The sequence below is a fragment of the Barbatula barbatula genome (genome assembly GCF_947034865.1).
Source record: "Barbatula barbatula genome assembly, chromosome: 13".
Classification (NCBI taxonomy): domain Eukaryota; kingdom Metazoa; phylum Chordata; class Actinopteri; order Cypriniformes; family Nemacheilidae; genus Barbatula; species Barbatula barbatula.
Genome location: NC_136776.1, coordinates 8,987,240 through 9,010,298, shown reverse-complemented (window position 1 = coordinate 9,010,298; position 23,059 = coordinate 8,987,240). Strand labels below are relative to the sequence as shown.

The window sequence follows — 23,059 nt, the reverse complement described above, 5'->3', positions numbered from 1 at the left end:
CTGTCTGTCTGAGTTGTATTTAGTTATATGCTTTATCAGTAAGGTAAATATGTTTTGTTAAAAGTAGCTATTTTCTATATACATCTCCAAATTTGATTATTAATAATAATTCACAATTCATCAAATAAAACCGTCTAAAAAGTAATGAGTAACTAGTACTGAGTAGTTTTAACTTTTTTTACACCAGTTCTTTTACTTGTAATTGAGTACAATTTCAGCAATGTAACAATGTGTACTTTAGTACACATTTCCAGTACTCTCTCCCCCACTGGTATTACCATTCATTTGTCTGACTGCACCAACACTGCTAATGTAATGATCTCGAGCGAATCCAAGGTCATCAATGCTATCATCTCTTACATGTGTTTTATGGAAGTAAAAAAAAGGCCCGGCCCTATATACTATACTACTAGAGAGTTTGTCAGCAGCAAGAACTTAATATAATGGTTTTCAGAACGCAGTGTGAGTGATTTCAGGAAGCTCATTAAATTCTTTGTTAACAATGCCAAAAAACTATTGAAAAACAGGGTTTTTTCTGCAAAATGTTAAAAGACTTTTATTTTATGTTAACACTACCTATGAATAATTGTTCTCCATATATAAAACCTTTTTGGACTGCTTTAGATTCTGTAGCCTACTGCAAGCCTTAAAACTTGACCTTACAGTACTGAGAGAAGTGGTTTTTTTTTGACGGTTCAAAAACTAAAAAAGAGGTTTAGCAAGAGAAGAGAGCCGGCCTCAAAGCCTATGATGACTGAAGACAAACCTTCAGGTCATGCTGATTGAGGTCTGAAGCTTGTGCCCTAGACCAAGCAGGGTCAACACCGGCAGGGGTGTGCTCAGCTCCCAGCTGCTTCTAAGCTTTACGTCAGAAAAGAGAGAATAGCTTTGGGGTAATCCCACTCCAAAGGCGTCTTGGCCCACATGTGCGCAGCAGCAATGTCACTGGTTGTCCAGGGTCAGATCTGGAGGATTAGACTGGACAGGAACCAGGGTGACGCCCTGATCAAACTCCCAACACTGACCCTGCTCATTCAAAATGTTTTTTAGATTTAGCTTGTTCATTTTTGTATCGTGAAGAGGGGATTTGAGGAGCATTCATATTAACAGATCAACTGATCCTGTGCTCAAAATACATGAACCACAAATAGGGACACAGAAAGTATTTTACAACCAAACAAAACATTCAAACAAAATGAATGATAAACAGTGTCTTCCTGGCCTTTAAACGTATAAACAGCAGGTAATTTCTAAAGCACGGCTCAGCCCGGGAGGATCTGAAATGACCCTCGCTATTTTCATAAGAAACACAACATTTACTTTACCTGTTATTGGAAGGCCTGACAATGGATAACTTCCATCTGAAAGCAATTAGGACGGCTCAAACGGGTGGTGTGAGAAACACAGCTTTCAAGAGGAAAGGGGTTTAAAGCTCAGAGCCTCGGTGAGCAGCGGCTGTTGAGTACCGGTGAGAGTTTTCTGGGTTAAAGCAATTACCATTAATGAGCTAACCGTGTTTACAGGCTTATCGCACATCACTTCTTCCTGTAAACTCAATCTCGCCTAGTCTTCATAGTCCATGATTTAAACCTTTGTTAATGAGCTAAACTCTGGAGATCAAACTTTTCCATATGCCTTTATAATGACATCAATTAATAATCATTTTTATCTTAATGAAAAATTCCAAGGTTTGTATTAATATTAAAACTGCTTAAACCACTTCTCTCGGATTACATTGTTTTTGGTTTTCTTAAGACTCATGGCATCTTTTGGAAGTAGCTTTTGTGTATTTATTTATCCACCCTGGTCCCTGAGTCAAGCATGTGTGCTGATGTTGCAACACAGTCTCACAGGAATTTCCCACTTTTCTTGTGTCACTCAGCACAAATTTGATGTTAATCATGATTTGACTTTGCCCCTGTGATGTTAGGGGCGGGGTTAGGGTGGGCCTTTATCAATGCTTTGCCACCAAAGAAAATTTGTGCATTTTAGCAAAATTGGCCTTTGCGCCTCCCATAAAATATGTATATACTGTACATATACGGATACCCCAACAAATTAAAGGGGGAAATTTGTGTTTATGGATCAATAGATTCGAAATTCTTCGGTTGTTTAAAATCTGCCATGAGACTGGGTTTGATGTTGCAACATTTACAATAAGTCTAATACTGCATTTTATCAAATGTGACTGGATAAGATTCCACCGATTAGCAATTTTTCTATTGAAAAAACACGAAAAAAGGGGCGGGCTCAACAATCCAGCACAAAACACAGCTAATCCGAACAGCTAAAGAGAGTGCACATACAGAGTTATAGCTTTTATCATGTGTCACAGTGTCCCAAAGCGCTGCACCATGTTTTGTTGGGACACCGTGTAAGAGGGTTTTGAAACCTGAAGATCGTTTTCTATCTTTTGAAATAGGGATTCAAATGTTACAATGTTGCATTTATGTTTTTGTTTTGGTTTGATTTTACATGGCAATATTTTAAAAAGTTTGTGTAAACTGTCATGTCATTGGACAGAGCACACCTGTTTCTGAGATCGTGCTCGCAGCAATCATTCGATCCGCCATTTAAGCTTCATGTGACCTTCTTTGCTCTTCTTGTATTGTTTTATCATTTTGAGCACTTCACTGTTCCACTGAGCAATTAAGTCTTTCTCTTTGAGATTACTGCTAAACACATTGTCAGCATCTGTATTTTTATGCGTTTTGGACAGCTCTGAAATATGTTGGTCTGGCCACATTAGCAGAACACATATCCTGTACTTTTTACAGAACATGCATCATTACCCATTGTTTACAGACTGGTTTGGTGGTCCATGTACTACTTCAGAATTGTAGTTTTCCTCAAACTTGGATTTGTATACTGTGTTTATTGATTCAAATGGCAAGATGCTAAATGTTCTTTTATAAATGTTCTGAGGTTTTACTGATTGGCACTTCAACCTCTTTTAATAAATGGCATACAATTAAATGACAGCTTGATCTTCCAAGTGCGGAATTTGGGTGCTATTTTCGATTATTTATAATTATTATTATTTTATTGAAGTCACTTTAAATGAAAGCCTCTGTTAAATACAGTTCAAAAGGGCTATGCCCTGTGAAGTGAAGGCATTAACATTTGACCATTTGCTCATTAAAGAAAAATCATATTTGACTGTGATGATGTAATTTTTCAATCAAAAGGACATTTGCAGTAAGAGAAGATCTCACCTGTGAACATCTCCTGTGGATTTTACACCAGCCTAACACACGGTCATTCTGAAACAAACAACAAAACAAGAAGCATATGAAAGAAAAACAACCTTAAAACAACATGTGATAACTTATATTTGATCATTTATATCACACAACATTTATATTAATAAAATATATTACAAAGAAATTGCTGACAAGACATACCAGTATGATCTCATGGGAATTCATAACTTTGTTGACTATTTCAGTGCATGTTTTGTGTAAATTAAAAACACACGATAAATAGAAATATGAAGCACCACCCTTATCCACACTCCTAAACATCACTGGCGCCACAGCAGATACTAAAACATACAAACAACACTGTACTTTTTTCAAAGAAACTAGCCACCTCTAAAAGTAGTTATGTACTGCCATGAGACATACACCTGTCTGTCATTTTGTTTGAATAGACTCGCAATGCATCACAATGCAACCCACCAACTGAGAAAAACGTATGCCTTAAATCCTTCTGAGCAGAATGAAAGTCTCATATTTACATATAGATGGACATTTCTAAGGCATCTTTTTAATACCCGGGGAATAAATCAGAACCCATGTGCAACAGTAAGCATGAGAACATTTCTGTTACTATTAACATATAGCCTATTTGTCATGAGACATTTAAAGTCTGAGGTCTGAATTTCTTCCAGTCTGGGGCGACACTGAATCATGTAGAATGAATCATGTAGAAAGAAGTAAACACACCGTAACCAAAGCCTACAGTGTACGTCAAAACCCAACCGCTGCATGTATCTTGATGAGTGGCCATGTGGAGTGTCTGGAGTCTGGACTTTTGTTATGTCACAGTGTGAATGACTGGACATCAGTCATGACAAACAAAATTTTTTGCATGTAACTGATGTTCTCGAAATGCCAAATGTTTCGAAACCTGCGGCGAACACACTTATGTGTTCACTCATCAGGCCAATGCCACAATAATCCTTTTAACAATCCCTATAGGGAACCGATATTTCTCCCCTGCAAACATGACTCACGCCTCCTCTGAGGTCCCAGCAGGCTTTTGTGAAGTTTTAATTAGGACTTCATGGACAGAGAGAGCCCATTGTGTGTCACAAAGTCTTCACTGGTGATCTCCAAAGGAATGCTGGAGAGTAACATCATCCCAGGAGATCCCATCAAACCTAAATCCGTCTTGATTAGCCTCACCTTCAAACAAAACCAAAACTCAAAACACTCATAGCTTCATGTGACAAATTTTAATGAAGAAATGAAAACTCACTGTGTGAGTGATTATCTCAAGAAAACAAACAGAAGGTAAATCCTCACTCTTTAGATTAAAGACTTGCTTGCTTGTGGAGAAGAGAGCTTTTGTTATCCCCTTACTTTGAGGTAAATTATCTAAAATCACTGTCTTCTCAGAGTAGACGGCAGGCAGATATACATCACTATGTGAAAACCATACATACAGTATATATAAGTCCCACTGCATTTGATAATTTTATCACTTAAAATTAATCTTTAAGCATTACAATTGCATATATAAAAGTTCCCCCCTTGCTTCACTTATGCAAATTAATCCCTGCCTCAATTCAATCGAGACAGCTCAGACCATTGATTATAGGTAACATATATTATAGGTACTTATGTTACTTTTACATTTAGTCATTTAGCAGACGCTTTTATCCAAAGCGACAAAGAGTTCAGGGTGCAATAAGCAATATGTCATAAAGGAGCAATAATGCAATAGGTTAAAAGTTACTAGTTTCAGCAAAAGCTGAAGGGCTAGTGAACATTAATAATTTTATTTATTTATTTTATTATTATTATGTTCATTTGTCTTTCAAGTATTCACAGAAGAGATGGGTTTTAAGTAGTTTTTTGAAGGTTGTGAGACATGTGGTTGACCGGACCGAGTTAGAAAGAATGTTCCACCAGGAAGGAGTTGTGAAGGAGAATGAGTGGGAAAGTGATTTAATGCCCTTATGAGAAGGCAATACAAGATGCCGCTTGTTTGCTGAACGCAGGGCTCTTGATTGGGTGTAGGAGGGTGTGAAAGTTTGCCAGTGCAGATCCAGTGATAGTCCTTTAAGCAAGCATCAGTGACTTGGATCTTATAGGGGCTTGTGCCAAAGCCAGTGGAGAGAGATGAAAAGGGGTGTCACGTGAGCCCTTATGGGCTGTTGGAAGACTAGGCGTCCTGCTGCATTTTGAACCAGCTGGAGTGATTTGATAGCCTTTGCAGGAAGAACAGCAAGGAGAGCATTGCAATAGTCCAACTATTAGAGATTAGCAGGGCCTGGACAAGGAGTTGTGCCGCATGGTCAGTGAGATAGGGTCTAACCTTTCGAATGTTGAATAAGGCTTATCCGCATGATCGCGTTGTCTTTGTAATGTGATTGTTGAAGAACAGCTGTTTATCAAATATGACTCTGAGGTTCCTGTCTGTTTTGGAAGGAGTGACTGTGGTATTGCCAAGTTGGATGGTAAGATTGTGTTGCACCGTGGGGTGTGCCGGAAACATGGGCTGTTATGCGAGCTGCTACAGTGGTATCGTTTGGGTAAAACGAAATGTAGATCTGGGTGTCATCAGCATAACAGTGATACGAGAAGCTGTGTGCCCGTATGATGGGTCCCAAGGATATCCTGTAGATGGAAAAAAGCAGCGGTCTGTTAGGACTCTGTCCTTCCTATCTCGAGCTTTCTAGCTCCCTGGGCAGAGTCATGACATTGCCACATCTTTCGGGTTTCTGTTGTGTTATGTGTGGAGACATGTGGTTTTATGTTGTAACTTGGCGCTACGTGTCTTCCTGTTATGTCTCTCAGCCCCACCCTCCTATCTCCTGTAATTTCATTAGGGTTTCATTCCCATCAACTGCTTTGTGTTTCACCTTCGTTAGGGTTTTATTCCCATCACCTGGTCTGTTAATCACTCTCGTTATGGTTTCATTCCAATCACCTGTCACCACTCTCCCCATGTAATCACTCCTCGTTAGTGTCTCCCTTTATATAGTCTCAGTTTCCCTCTGTTCAGTGTCGGTGCATTGTCTAATGTTTGTGTTTATGCTCAACACTAATGTCTTGCGTGCACAGTATTATCCCCCCCGTTGTTGGACTACCCTGTTTCCTGTTTACAGTTTGTGAACTTATTATTTTCACTTTTCTGAAAGAAGAGAGTTAAAGGTCTTGAAAAGCTGCCGAGCTATAGGTGCATGGCTCACCTTGGTGGTATAAAAATATGTTTTTGCTGTGGTAACACTATTAGAGAAATAGGAAAGTAGTGACTGGTAGTCCCTTAGGTCAGCAGGATTCTTGGTCTTGTGCTATTTCCTTTCAGCAGCCCTGAGTGTACTCCGTTGTTCACAGAGGATGTTCACGGAGGAAGACCAAGATGGCGGCGCGTGAACATCGCGAGGCTCAGCGTCTCTCCAGTTTTAGCATTTATAGAGTGTATTTCTTGCTCATCTCGGGTCTGTTCGTCCAGATCAGTTGAGCATTTACATCGTACACCCGGCAGGAGCTTTTGGATATCAGTTTACGCATGTCCGGAAGTTGTATCAGCAACATTCAACTCGTCCCTGAGATCGTCAGAACAACCGATGCAACGCACCTTACACGGCCGGGAGGAAGTGCTTGTCGGCGGCGTCGAGATCGTAAACAAAGGCGGGGGAAGCGCGGAGGCCTAAGTGCTAGGCTAAATAATAATCCTGATCACCACGTACCCTAATCAGAAGCCAGGGATGAACAAGGAAGTGCGCCTCCTGTTGAAAGCACGTAACACTGCCTTCCGATCGGATGATGCACAGGCCTATAGTACTTCTACGGCAAATCTGAAGAGGGGCATCAAAAAGGCCAAGCACTGCTACAAGCTGAAGCTAGAGGAGCATTTTTCCAATTCTGACCCTCGACGCATGTGGCAGGGCATCCAGGCCATCAGTGATTACAAACCCAACCACTCCACCCCCATAGCCACAGATGCCGTCTTCCTGAACGAGCTTAATGACTTTTATGCTCACTTTGAGAGAGACAACAAGGAAACAGCTACCAAGCTCACACCCTCTGCTGACCACCCAATCATCACACTTAACCCCACTGATGTTCACAATGCACTAAGTCGGATCAACGCGTGCAAGGCTGCTTGGCACAGATGGCATCCCTGGTCGCGTACTCCAGGCATGTTCAGAGCAGCTCGCTGGGGTGTTCACGGACATCTTCAACCTGTCCCTCGCCCAAGCAGTGGTTCCAGCATGTTTTATATCCACCTCCATTGTGCCCATGCCAAAAAATCCTAACCCGACGTGCCTGAACGACTACCGCCCTGTAGCACTCACACCCATTGTCATGAAGTGCTTTGAGCGGCTGGTCCTGGCACACCTAAAGGACTCTCTACCACCCACACTGGACCCATACCAATTCGCAACAATAGATTAGATTAGATTAGATTCAACTTTATTGTCATTACACATATACAAGTACAGTGTAACGAAACGTAGTTTAGGTCTAACCAGAAGTGCAGTTAGCAAGTGCAGGATATACAGTTAGAATAAATACAGAATACAATATGAAAAATATAATACAGTGGGCATGGACTATAAAAATATTTTGCAGTAGGTGTGTTCTATGAAAATATGACAGTAACTATGAACAATATATACAGATGACTATATACTATGAGCATTAATGTACAGGTGGATATGAACAGATAATAATTTAGACTAAAATAGTGCAAGTGACTTAGGTATGCATAGATTATTGACATTAGCTATTAAAGTTGCAGTGCAATAGGTGAGTTAATGCAGTTGTAGAAGTTGATGCAGTTATTAAAGTTACGGTGCAATATACGAATTAATGTAGTTAATAGGTTGCAGTCCAGAAGATGAGTTAATGAGATAGGAGCACAGATGATGCAGTGTCCATGGCACTGCACTCCGTGCTCACACATCTGGACAATAAGGACACTTATGCACGTATGCTGTTCGTAGACTTCAGTTCTGCTTTCAATACCGTCATCCCTTCCAAGCTAATCGTCAAACTTGGAAACCTAGGCATTAACAACTCTACCTGCAACTGGATTATGGACTTCCTGACGAACAGCCCTCAGCTTGTTAGGTTAGGCCCCATCTGCTCCACCACCACCACCACCCTCAACACTGGTGTACCACAGGGCTGCGTACTGAGCCCCTTTCTCTACTCCCTTTTCACACTCGACTGCAGGCCTGTGAACGGATCTAACTCCTTCATCAAGTTTGCAGACGATACAACAGTGATTGGTCTCATCAGCAACAACCACATGGTGCACCGACAACAACCTGCTCCTTAACACCTCCAAGACAAAGGAGATCATCGTGGACTTCAGGAAGGCGAAAGGAGGCACACATGACCCCATCCACATTAATGGGATGGCTGTTGAACGTGTTTCCAGTTTTAAGTTCCTGGGGACTCACATTTCGGAGGACCTGTCCTGGACCACCAACACCTCATGCCTGGTCAAGAAGGCTCACCAGCGTCTCTTCTTTCTGAGGACACTGAAGAAGAACCAACTGTCTTCAACTATCCTGGTGAACTTCTATCGCTGCACGATAGAGAGCATCCTGACCAACTGTGTCACAGTCTGGTACGGGAACTGTTCTGTTGCTGACCGCAAGGCACTGCAGCGGGTGGTGAAAACAGCCCAGCGCATCACAGGGACTACACTTTCTGCCATTGAGGACATCCAGAAGAAACGCTGTTTGCGTCGAGCTCGCAGCATTCTCAATTACTCCTCTCACCCCGCTCACAGACTGTTTAGTCTCCTGCCTTCCGGTAGGCGCTTCCGGTGCCTCCGGACAAGAACCAGCAGACTAAGAAACAGCTTTTTTCCCAGAGCTGTTTCATTATTGAACTCTGCCCCCCACTGATTCCACTACCTCTCTTACCTTTTACTCCAATGCTGCTATAACATTGTTTACATTGCACAACGGGGATGCATGCATGACTGAACTGTACACACCAGTACTTCATGTTATCTGCTCTACTGGACTGTTTACACATACACAGCATCATTTGCACTCTATACTGCTCACTTGCACACCAGGAATATTTAACTGAATGCTCATTTGCACTAATGGACCACTTCCATAACTGCATTAACTTATCTACTGCACTGTAATTCTATTAACTGCATCTACTCATCTATTGCACGGTAACTTCAATAACTGCATTAACTAATCTACTGCACGGTAACTCTTAATAACTGCACGGTAACTATTTATAACTTCAATAACTGCATTAACTAATCTACTGCAAGGTAACTATTAACTGCATCTACTCATCTATTGCACTGTAACTTCAATAACTGCATTAACTAATCTACATTAAATCGTATACTGCACCGTAACTTTAATAACTGCATTAACTTCAACAACTGCATTAACTCACCTATTGCACTGCAACTTTAATAGCCAATGTCAATAATTTATGCATACCTAGTCACTTGCACTATTTTTAGTCTAAATTATTATCTGTTCATAGCCACCTGTACATTAATGTTCATAGTATATAGCCATCTGTATATATTGTTCATAGTATATACCTTCTGTCATATTTTCATAGAACATTCCTACTGCAAAATATTTTTATAGTCCATGCCCACTGTATTATATTCTCTCAAATTGTATTCTGTATTTATTCTAACTGTATATCCTGCACTTGCTAACTGCACTTCTGGTTAGACCTAAACTACATTTCGTTACACTGTACTTGTATATGTGTAATGACAATAAAGTTGAATCTAATCTATCTAATCTAAACAGCCAAGTGCAGGAGTGATAAAGAAAGTGGTCAGAAATGTGAAGAGGTGTGACTTTAATGTTGTCTGTGGTGCATTTACGGGTGTAGCTAAGGTCAAGCTGGTTTCCTGATCTGTGAGTACCGGCTGTGGCCTGGGCACGTGAGGTCAAACGAGGCGGTGAGGGTGTGGAAGTCAGACGCATAGGGTTTGTCCAGGTGGATGTTGAAGTCCCCAAAGACTACAAGAGAGCTGGCATGCTCCAGGAATGAAGTTCTAACTCTTCAATGAAGTTGTGAAGAGGACCTGTGGGCTGTAAACTATGACAATACTTAGCTGAGTGGGAGAAGGGATATTAACAGCATGGTATTCAAATGAATAGTTATTGCATATGGAAGATAGTGTGGAAAAGTATCAATTATTGTTGATAAGCAAACCTGTGCCTCCTCCTCTTCCAGTTTGGTGGGGAGAGTGAGTGAAGGAGTAGTTAGTGGATAGAACCTTCTTGGACGAGGCAGGTAGCTCAAAGTTGGCAATCTTGGACGAGGCAGGGAACATAGAAGAAGCCATCTTGGACAAGGCAGGAAACTCAGAAGCAGCCATCTTGGAGCCTCTGGTGAAGATGAACAGCGCACAGCCTAGACACACAGCAGGGCAGCAGCCACCACCATTAGAGAAGACTCCAAGAGCAGAACATCAGGAACGGACACCTCAATGACCACGAGACCTGAGACCACTGGTTAGGTGGCCATTTTGCAAGCGGGATTTTGCAAGACCCAAAAAAGTCTAAGGGGAATTGTCCATCTCCAACGGTGAGAGGAGACCAAACATACGCCAGAGAATATTCCAAAATTGTATGCAATGGCCCCCGAGGACCATCATGGACAAGTTTAGTTTGGAGTGGTTGGTCCATAACAGAAAAAGTCAATGAGCATAAAATTTGCAATGTCCAAAAAAACCTTAATGTGGTCCTCAAGGGTGAGAGATCCTTGACGAAGGCAGACAAGGGCAACTGCTGGATACATAGTGTGCAGTTTTTCTTTAACAGGGATTTATCTAGGCAGGAAGTGGGTCCACACGCAGTATTATATGTAACAGACATTCAACAGACAAAGTATGACCCAACAAAAGTACGAAGAAACAATGAACTAAAGTAATAAAACAACAGGGACACCAAAACTACATCAAACAACGACTGACGCCAGACAACTGAAAGGCACAGAGAACTTAACTGTATAAGAATTGTTAAGTACAGAGAACAGGATGACAAGGCACACCTGAGGAAGACTAATTAACACCTAAATGTACAACGGACTACAAAATACATGACACAGACAGGAAGTAACTAAAAATCTAACATGACAGGGGAAACATGGAACGGATCATGACAGTTAGAAACTTTCTGAGCATGTCTGTGAGCTCCAGCTTCTCAGTTTGTAGTCGCTGTCTTCATTATTGATGTCCAGTGGTGGGAAACGTTCTGGGAAAAACAAAAAATGGCCAAAACACCTTCCATGCCTTTGTGCAGTGTCAGTTCTGCCCTAGGAGTTAAAGCCCAGGTCAGACTAAGAAACAAGTCTTCTCAAATGCAGCCCAACAATGCCTTGCCCTCTTTTTTTGTGTGTTCCTGGGGGCAGAGTTAATGTAATTCAGGATTTGTGAAGTCACAAACTCGGGAAGAATCTTGTTGTAATCCCTACGAGCCGTTTGCTTTAGTCCTAAAAAAATATTTCTGTTAAAGAGAACATCTCCCTTTGCTCTAAACGTTTAGCATTGTAACTTTGAAGATCTTGTTTATGCTTAAACAACAACATGTCACACTTACAAAACTTTTAAAAAGTCAAAACTAATCTTAAAAAGCAGTTGTTCATTTTGTGGTCCCAACACTGACCACTAAAGAACTTTCTTATTTTAACAAGCCCAACATTGTTAAGAGTGCTGTAATCCTCTCAGACCACAGTCCACGGCCAATGACAGCGTGCACACTGTCCTGACGAAATTTCCCTGAACTGCCTTTACAGCCTCACCACCGCTTGCCCAACCCAAAGTAATTTTATAGTAGGGTATCTGTGACTAATCAGCCCTCACATTTTAACAGATTACCAGAAGCCCTTGTGGTTTTCACCATGAACATACACGTATACACATAGTAATAATTGAATTTAGATAATTCAGTAAACACCATTGACAAACACTGATGTATGCATTGATGTATGATCGCTACTCTACAAAACACAATTGCCCCTTCTCAAGCAGTTTGATTGACATGCGATCTGACCAATCATAACTCTGATATTAAGTGCCCCGTGACTGACCGCCATTTTGTCCTACAAACCTGGCGTAGTAGAGCTTTGGTGATTGATATGAAAAAATAACTTTTAAATGATTGTAATAGTGTGGTGAGGAAGGCGGGACGAGAGCCGTGAGGCGGGGCCGGTGGTGTGAGTGATAGTTGCAATCAGCTGTGCGCGCACCGGTCCTGCATCTCTCACGGAGGAGATTGGGAGCTTAAAAGGACGACCGGCAGGACTGTTGACGAGAGAGGACCGGGCCCGGACATTGTGTTAAGTTTGTGTTTGTTTTATGGCCGGCAGTCGACCGTGAGGTGGCTGCCGGTCTTTACTTCCGTGTTTATTGTTTGTTTTATTGTTTGAATGTTTGCCGGTTCCCGCCTCCTTCCTTCCCTTCTATGGAACTTTGCTACAAATAGTAAACAGAGAGATATATACCAAGCTTTAATGGACGTTCACAGTATAACGATAAATGGCAACCAAGTTATAACTTTTAATGAAGGAGAATAGCTGAGTTCCCATCGCAACTATACCAATACAGATCCGACACACAAAATTGTTGGAATCATTAATGTAAAAGCATTTGAGAAGTGTTGTTTTAAGGCCGAATTTAACACGTATTATATTACTTATATTACATACATATATTTCTTACATATTACAAGTATGAGCAAGCTGGCAAGATATTATTTGCGTCCCTGTGATATGATGAATGCACCTACAGCCTTCAGAGAGCAGCATTTGCAGAGACATTTTAAAGGAAAGACGTTTTGAGCAATGAAGTCGTAAAGCAACATCTGTACTGTGTTTGTTGTAATTAACACAAATATAGATTAAGACACTAATGGGCTGTTATTCTTTTCTGTACTGAACTAATATTTAAAAGTTTTATTTTTTAAGAAAGATCACAGCTGACCAAAACTCTCTCAAAAATTGTCATTACTACAAATTTAGGTGTAAATATAAACATTTAATACACCACATTTAGGTTAGCTATACAACCATTTGTGTGACAGTAGTAGCCTAAGTTTAGAATTAACGTCTGCTGGTGTGGATGCAACTCTGGGTATAATTATTGTATATACCGACTATCTGTGGTTGTGTATTGCCAATTATACTGTCAACCACTTCTGCCCGGAGTGAATAATAATTTCTCATCTTTAACTTAAGAGAAACAAAAAAACACATTTAGACATAATTTTATGTGCTAATATTGCATATGTGTGAGGGGGAAAGATCGCATCATGCTGTCAATCACTCTTCCCACGCTGAGTTAACGCTCAATCGTCTTTTATAGTTTCCTTCAAAGCATGAGCTAAAGTTGAAGCCTGTGGCTGTGTGGACAGTGCTCCAAACATGTAGTGCAACTGCGCTCTGGGCAACCCAAATTCGGCTCGGTGCAAGTTAGAAATGCCCTCCCTACACGTGCTGCTCACATTAGTGACTCATCAGTTTGCCTTAGGGCTATATCACAAAACTATTGTTATCCTTTACATTTCATAAAAAAATGGTAAGAACACTGTTAAAAACTAATCAGAGCTGTATTTTTTCTAAATATTATAAACTAAAATGAATGTCTTCCAAAGACAAATGTGAAGCCAGTGTATAAAGTTATTAAGTTACATTGATGTTATTATTAATTATTATACTATTATTATTATAAGGTTAAAAGTGAATCTAGTGTTCTTTAGCATTGCTATTGCCATGCCATGAACCCTGCCACCAAATCGAACAGAAAAGGTTGTGTGCAGTCACGTGGTTTTTGACACACGCAGCGCGGCTGGAGTGCAGCAAGTGATTTTTCTCCTTAGGAATTCACTGTCGAAGTACATATGTTGATGACCTGAACAACGACCAGGTAAGCACGTATTTCTGTCAAACCTTACTTGTAATAAATACTAGCTTCTGTTAAAAGAACAAGCCCTTATTAAATGGAGAAAGTGAAAAATCTTGCAATAAGATAAGGTAACAGCTAAGCATACCAAAACAACAACCACGGAAAACCAAAATAAAGACATTTGTTTATTACTGAAATCAAACATGATAAATAGAAAAGTTTTATGTTTTCAGTTTGTTGCTGCCTTGAGCCACGTTATGTGGTTTCTTTATAATTAACTTTAATGAGTGAAAAGCTTAACGTGAGACTATTCTTATTCCTAGAATAAGTGTTTGTTCTTTTAACAGTAGGTACTCTATTACAATATGTTTATTTTTAAGTGTATGTGTTTCGGTATATTAAGCTGTTTCATTATAATGATTTTATATGGGTGAGACTTATCACTTTCTCTGTTTAATCAGGACTCGATGTTTGAAGCGCCCATGACAGGGTTCTTAAACAGTAAATTGTAAACTGGTCGTCATTTGGGTACGTTAAACCTTGTTAAGCGTTTTAGAAAGTAATCCGGCTCAGCTCATGCCAACCGAAGAATCAGGTTTGCAAGCCACTTTTATCTCCAATACTTGCATTTTCCCCCTTCATGAAAATCAACTTTTGCTACACAATGAAAATACCTTTCATGGTTTGATCGATTTGAAAAGACGCAAAACACAGGTATTTTGAGCTTGTTATAGTGAATTCCAATGGAGAAAATAACGTCATGCCCTCAATCGGCACTGCGCGTCATGTACAATCCCGGCCTACAGAAAGATTCATCACTTTCTCACTTCTCCATTCAACTGGGCTCATTAACCATCACATCTTTAACAGACATGAACATAACTTGAGCCAGGGCCGGCCAGAGGCATAAGCGAACTAAGCGGCTGCTTGGGGCCCCCTGACCACCAGGGGGCCCCTCAATTTTTTTACAATTAAATAACTTAAACAAGTGATATAAATGAATGAACGAATGAATATGAATGAATAAATAAATGAATAATTCAAGACAAGAAAATTCAGATTTCCCGACAACTGCTGCTGTGTCTGCTAGCGTTTGAGTCATGCGCAATAGACATCTCGTGTGCGTTGACAATTAGCGCCGGTGCGCAAGTGCGCGTCACTGTAATAAATGGTAAGCCATGTAACAAAAAAGGATGTATCCTCTGGTGCCGAAAAGAGAAAGAAGAAAAGGACAGAAAAGGAGAAAAATGAGCAAGATTAGCGGTAGCACAAAGTTTGCTCACGTCACTTCAGGTAGCACTCATGATCTTATATAAGCCATCACCAGAGCTAACGTAAACGTCCCCGCCATCAAAAGTAAAATGTCTCGCATGATTAATATACATTTATCTAGGTGTAGTTCACGTATTGAATATATATATATATATCAGTTTGAGTTGGTGAAAACAGCCGAAGGGGAACTTAACCTTCTCGGTGAAAGCGATGCCAGCTAGCATTGCTGTGTGTGTTGAAGTGAACGTTAGAAAATATACCTATACCGTGGGGAGACTTCTGTGATGAAAATAGACTTCAATTTTATTAATATGGTGGCGAGTGTTGTAGCAGGGCTATCCTCATATTTACAGGCTGCAGTTATGCGATTTTGAAGTCATTGTTGTACAATTGTCATTGTTGAACCGCTTGCTGTTCTTATGTTTGCTTTCAATATTTAAGTATCTATTTTTTTGTAACATTCTGTGGTATTGTAAAGATGATTTAAGAATAATCCAGGCAACACGAGAGTAGTGAATCCGTAACTTTCTTTACTCAACTTTCTTCTTCTTTCGTGCGTCATTACGTACGTAAGTCACAACTCATCACGTGACAACAGCAAGCGTTACTATTTACAAACAGTATGCACAAATAGTAATATTGGACATTTCTCATGAACACAACACATTCTATTTTTGATTATATTAATGTTTGTCTATTTTTGTTTTATTTTTAAGATTGCAAATTATTTATTTCATGTTTTGCGATAGTTTGTATTCAGAAGTTTAAGAGTAAAGTATTTTATTTAAGTATCGATTTTGTATTATTTATTTTGTATTAATACATAACCTCACTATATAAATTTATAATGTTACATTATAGCATGACATTTATGTCAATAATCTTCAAGGAAATGGTGACTCCGCGTGGTGGGAGGGGGGCCCCCAAATCAAATTCTGCTTAGGGCCCCCAAGAGGCTCGGGCCGGCACTGACTTGAGCACATCTTCATCCTCTACAATATTAGGAAAATTAGACCTTTCCTATTCGAGCATGCTACGCAAGACCTAGTCCAGTCTCTTGTTCTGTTCAGACTGAACTATTGCAATGCGCTACTGGCTGGATTTCCAGCTTGCACAACCAAACCTCTACAGATGATGCAGAATGCAGCGGCAAGAGTGGTCTTCAATGAACCGAAGAGAGCACACGTCACTCTTCCCTTCATTAAGTTACACTTGATCCCTATAGTCGCTCGCATCAAATTTAAGACTCTGCTCCTAGGCTACAAGGACCACCACTGGTTTGGAACCTCCTTATCTTCATTCGCTAATGCAGAAATATGTACCCGGCAGATCCCTACTCCCGGCAGATTCCCTAAAAGTCTTGAGGTGCCATCCCAAAACGGTTAAAAATCACTCTTGCCTACCTTCTCTGGATCAGTTCCACATTTGTTGAATGATCTGCCCGCTGCTACAAGATCAGCAGATTCTGTAGCCATCTTTAAGAATCGTCTGCAAACACATCTCTTCCAACAGCACCTGACTGATCAGTTCATCTTTTTTCAACTTTTTCAAAAAAAACTTTGCTTTATAAACTTTTATTGCACCAATGCTTTTTGTTCCTTATGTTCTTCCAATTTCTTCCATCGATTACCTCATTTTGTAAGTTGCTTTGGATAAAAGCGTCTGCTAAATGACTAAATGTTAATGTGCACACGGCCTATCGAAGCAACTAAAACCGGAACCGAATGAATTTATGTATCTTTACACCCCTAATTAGCATGGGAGAAAACACTTTTTATCTCAGACTGCACAGTTACTTTTTCACTCAAGATGCACCTAGGATTACGATCAATGATGTGAGGCAATAATTCAAACACTACATCATATACTCTATCAACAACCAAAAGGGGGAAAGGCTTCAAGATATATGTTTCAAGCATCATTCACAAATATAATAAAAAACTAAATAAACTTTTGCACAACTTGAGGCTTGATTACAGAGGCATTCAACATCTGTAGTGCAACAGCTGATCTGTAGTGCTGTCAGTTTGCATAACATAACATAAAATAACATAACATAACATAACATAACATAACATCATATAACATATAACATATAACATATAACATGTTAGAGTGAGAAGTAAGCAGTATCTTAAATTAATCCCGAGCTTTGTGAAAAGAGTCTGAGTAATTCATTCAAATAACCATATAAATTCCACATGTCACTCTCTTCTCAAGTTTCGAAGTCTACGAGCGCACACATCTGATCTGATAGTTCTTCCATTTCATCCCTGTGTCTTTCTTTCATTTTAAAGATGGTATGCATTCATTAGCCTGTTCATTAGCGATTTTGTGCTTGATGTATTACCATCAATAGTTCCCTGTAGCTTAGTTAGTGAGTGTTAAAAGCACAAAAACTATGGGTTTGATTCCCAGGGAACACGCATACTAATCAAATGTATAGCTTCAATACACTGTAAGTTCATGAGATGATCTACAGCAGTGGTTTTCAGACCAAGTACCACCTTTAATTAAATGAGTTGTTCCAAGTAACACCTATTGACCGCCATAGAAAATCACATGAATAGAGCTGAGAATATTGACTTGCCTCTTGATTATATACACCTCGTCCTCCAATTCTGATGTATTATTAATAATTATTTAAAAAACGTTTTTATTTGCAAGCTGTTTTCAAACTAAAGAACATGTTTAATCAGCAGTAATAGTGGACACAAACCACTTTTCTGTTGTGCACTATGAACAGGGCTCTGTAAAGTACTACTATGGGGGATTTATTAGCTTTGTAGGGACTTGCAGAAAGACTACAAACCTATATTAAAGACAGACAATGAGGAATTATTTAACACAGAAGATAAATAAACATTGCAGAGAACAGCTATATATAACAAACAGATATCTATAGAGATCAGATTATTAACTTGACAGGTGTGTTATAAGGTGGTGATTATAGGGTTGGTTTTAAATCAGCCTGTCTTTCGTTTCACTTTCTATTAGACTCACACCTTACTGCAGAGGCTCTTGTCAAAGTGGACGTGTGATGTAGTATATCTGTGCTTGATACACTCCCCCAGCACAACAACTTGTTTCGGAAATTTTTTTTTAAAGTCTGGATCCCTGTTTCGTAACAGGGATCCTATTCCTTTTATTGGGCAATCCTTCCGGAAAGCACTGAAAGAAGAAAGAAAGAGCCCGCCCACACAGCAACCGACGAGCAAGACCCGCTTGACATCAAGATTGTCTGCACTGCGTCAAGATGCGCTGCGCTGCAGCTCGTTACTCTTGCGATAGTGAAGTTTAGGTGTGTCTGTTTGTTCACGGCATTTCAGTGATGGATGTTATATAAACGGTGGACATAACGTTAGAAAATCGTTTGAAACTGATAGATGGCTTGGTCCCAGTGATAAAAGATGCCACTCCTCATTTCTTATTCTCACATTACAGTAAGTGAATATAAGTCATATGTCTGTATTTTGTTAGCAATCGGTGCATGTAACGAGTAAGGTGGGCGAGAGCCAAAGTGGAACGGCCAAGGCCGGTGACGCGAGTGATGATGAGTGGCCGGCGATAGACCCTGAGGGAGTTGCCGGCATTTTAAGTTTGTTTTGTTTATTTTATTAAATGTTGTGTTACGTTCGCCGGTTCCCTACTCCTTCCATCCTTTCTATGGATCCGTGTTACAGCACATAATTGTGTCCTCATGCTGTAATTCCGTCCCACTGCTAGCCTCCAGCAACTCATGTTTTTCAGGAAATAATCGTACAGCTGTATCTCTCTTTTATCAATTTGATCAATCGAAGATACAACATATGCAAAACTACTGTATAGGTGCTCAAGATCAATATGAGATTGGCAGAAACGGAGTGTGTTACCCGATCTTTAAAGGGGACATTTTGTAATGACTGTAAAAATGTATTTGTTGTGTTAAACACAAAGAAATATTTTTGGAAGAATGTTAGCAATTTTCAGTTTTAGAACACCATTTACTAACAAAATAAATATATTTTAAAGAATTTAGGAAAGCAAACAGTTCTGGGGCACCTTTGACTGCCATTTTAGTTGTACTGCTATGGTATGATGTCCCAGAACTGAAAACTGCTAACATCCTTCCAAATATTTTTCTTTGTGTTCAGCAGAACATAGTAATTTATACAGGTTTGAAACAACTTGAGGGTTAGTGAATGATGACAGAAATTGAACTATCCCTTTAGGCTATTTGGCTGCTGTCAGTGTGAACGGAGTAATGTGAGAAGAAGAAATAAGGAGTGTAATTAAATCTAGATGAAACGTGGTTAATCTCCGTCATTCTACACCTCTCTTGTCCAACCGACTGATGTGTGATAACTTGCATTTTTACTTCAGCAAAAAAACATTTACAGAGACACTCGATATGCTTTGCCATTAAGACAACAAATAGCCTTGTCTGAAGTAGTCGTAAATTGTACACCTGCAGTCACAGAGACGGTGCTGCAAGAAAGGATAAGAGCGAGAGAGCTGTGTAAATTATGACTCATGAAGCATTCTCTCACTTCAAAAGCCTCTCAGTATCCAGTGCATTTAAAGCCATTGAGCAGGATTTGGTGTTTTGTCTTGTAAGAGGTTTAGGTGAAATTAAAGGACACCCCGAGTAATATGAACCCTATACATTGTCTCATACTTACATTACCTGATAACTACAGACGTGCTCAAATTCGTTGATACCCTTACAGCTCATTGAAATAATGCTTCATTCATCCTGAAGCGTGATGAAATTAAAAGCTATTGTATCATTTATACTTGCATGCCTTTGGTATGTCATAGAATAAAGCAAAGAAGCTGTGGAAAGAGATGAATTATTGTGTATTCTACAAAGATATTTTAAAATGGCCTGGACATGTGTCATGTGTTTGTAGCCCTAAGAAAAGATAAAACATCATTGGACTATAGTGATGTGTGTTTCTTTAATTAGTATCACACATGTATCCAATCTTGTCATCAGTCATTCAGCCTTTTTAAACAGAGAAAAGTAGTCACTGTGCTGTTTGGTATTATTGTGTGCCCCACACTGACCATGGACCAGAAAAAGCAAAGGATAGAGCTGTCTGAGGAGCTCAGAAAGAAAATAATAGACAAGCATGGTAAAGGTAAAATTGTAGCCAACCTCCCTGAGCGTGGAAGCAAGAGGAAAATCGACCCCGGATCAAACCCCGGATAGTTTGAATGGTAGAAAATGAACCTGATTCTGATCTCAGTTTCTGATCGCACCATCTGTCGCTGTGAGCAAAAGTGGGCTCCATGGAAGAAGACCCAGGAGGACTCAAACCATAAAGGCATGGAGACTGGAATTTGCTAAAATTCACATTGACAAGCCACAATTCTTCTGGGAGAACGTCCTTTGGACAGATGAGTCAAAACTGGAGATTTGGCAAGTCTCATCAGCTCTGTTCATAGACAAGAAAAATCAAGCTTTCGAAGAAGTGAACACCATACCTACAGTGAAACACGGAGGAGGCTCGGTTATGTTTCGGGGCTGCTTTGCTGCATCTGGCACAGGGTACCTTGAATCTGTGCAGGGCAAAATGAGATCTAAAGACTATCAAGGCAATCTGGAGCGGCATGTACTGTCCAGTGTCAGAAAGCTCTGTCTCAGTCGCAGGTCATGGGTCCTCCAACTGGATAATGACCCAAAACACACAGCTAACATCCCCCAAGAATGGATAAGAACAAAAAATTTGACAAGTCTGAAGTGGCTTTTATATGAGTCCTGATCTGAATCCTATCGAACATCTATGGAAAGAGCTGAACCTTGCAGTCTGGAGAAGGCACCAATCAAACCTGAGAGAGCTGGAGTAGTTTGCTAAGGAAGAGTGAGATAAACTAAGTTATTTCAGAGAAAATAGCGCATTCTTTGTTTTTTGTGGAGGGGTACCAACAAATTTGAGCATGTCTGTATTTAAATGTGTGGTAAATAATCTCATTCATGCTAAATTACATCAATTGCATTCATGAGGTACATTCCCAGAATTTCCACATTTATCAACTTTTCTTTAGCTAATGAAACATGCCTTCCATCATTCACATCATTCTTTATAAAGCCTTATGTCCTTCAGTGTTATACATTGTTGTTGATTACTACAATTGACATCAGTAATCAATCATAGTAATCAACAACTCCAGACAGCATCAGTTACTGCTTTTATTTAGCAACAATGCAGTGCACTTTCTCGGTGGCCACAGTTGTGTTTTTGCATGCCTGTTTCATTTCATTTATTGGCCTCAAAATGCTATTAAATGCAAACAGATTAGGCCAGTATTCCCCAGTCCCTGCATACTGTATAAATTACACATGCAAGGATTTACATGCATTGTCGAGTGAGACTTAAACTTGCAAATGCACTTGAAGTGATCGTTCACACACAAATGAAAACTCACCGACACCCTACTCACCTCTTGTCATTTCAAACCTTTATGACTTTCTTTCCTCCGCACAACACAGAAATATTTTGAAGCGAGCTGGTAACGGAACAGGACTGGACCCCATTCACTCATTGTATGGAGGGACCCAAACCAATGCAAGTGAATGGGGTCCAGCTAACAAAATTTTTTCAAAATATCTTTTTTGAGTTCTGCGGAAGAAAGAAAGCTATAGGTCACAGGTTTGAAATGACAAGTATGTTGGCAGAATTTAAATTTGGGTGAACTATCACTTTAAGGCAAACCTATTGAACTGCAGCTCAAGTTTTAAAACAAAAACCTGACATACTTATCTGTGGACCTTCCAGGCCAAATCCGTTTTACTTTTTGAAATAGATGTTATATTTATCAAAACTGACTTTTATAATTGTCTCATAAAGTTCTATTTTAATAACGTGTTATAAATAGTTATATAATCTACAATTGTTTATCAGCTCATTGACAAATGCTCGCTCATTTGTAAGGACGAAAGCGTCAACTCAATTATTAAATGTAATGTAAATGCATAATTTCGCTGGCACGTGAAAATGTAAATGGCTTTTCCTCTAGTCAAACTGTTCAATAAATACTCCAAATCACCCTTACCTGCAGGTGTGTGAATGACGCAGTAATCTGAGTGATGTGCAGCGCGAGGCAGCGTGACACGCAGCGCGCGCTCTCGATTTTCTCCACAGTTTGCGCGTCTTCAGTCTTGCGGGTAACAGTCGCGTCAAACACACAGAAGAGCAGAAAACAGCAGATCTTCCTCATGAACGTCATCTTCTTCTTCATCCCCGGCGGATCTCACAGCCTTCACGTGTGTTATTCTGTGTGTGTGCTGGTGAATACGAGCTGCGCGTGTGTTTGAGAGATGCGCGCTCCCGAACACGCCCCCAAATACGCACATACAAAAGTGTGATTTTCAAGTGACTGACAGATTTGTGAATTTAGGCCAGACACTTTCTGTACTTGAAATGTAGGCCTACTGAACGCATGCATGCGGTAAGCAGGGTATCGACCAATATGTAAAGCTTTTGTGCACTGAACGCGTGTAGAGTCCCCTATTATTTTGGTAACACTTTACAGTATATAAATGATCGTGTACTAATGTTCAAACCAAGTGTTACTTTATTATGAACTAATGATGACTAAGAAATTTACTTATCAAGAATTAACCTTAAGTACAACATGAGTCGCACGAATTCATGTGTGAATAACGGCTACCTTACTCACATGTTAATAGTGCATGTTTGTTAATTCA

The 23,059-nt window shown here is 39.9% G+C and overlaps 1 protein-coding gene across 1 annotated transcript in view; it reads right to left on the bottom strand.

The window, feature by feature from the left end:
* Positions 1-22,681, bottom strand: part of anos1b (anosmin 1b) — a 64,440-nt gene extending 41,759 nt beyond the window's left edge. The window contains exons 1-2 of the mRNA XM_079471164.1: positions 22,405-22,681; positions 3,216-3,263 (exon numbers count right to left, since the gene is read on the bottom strand). Of these exons, the coding sequence (XP_079327290.1) occupies positions 3,216-3,263; positions 22,405-22,590 (234 nt within the window). The 5' untranslated portion in view covers positions 22,591-22,681. The remainder of the gene's footprint in view (positions 1-3,215; positions 3,264-22,404) is intronic.
* Positions 22,682-23,059: the final 378 nt, after the last annotated feature.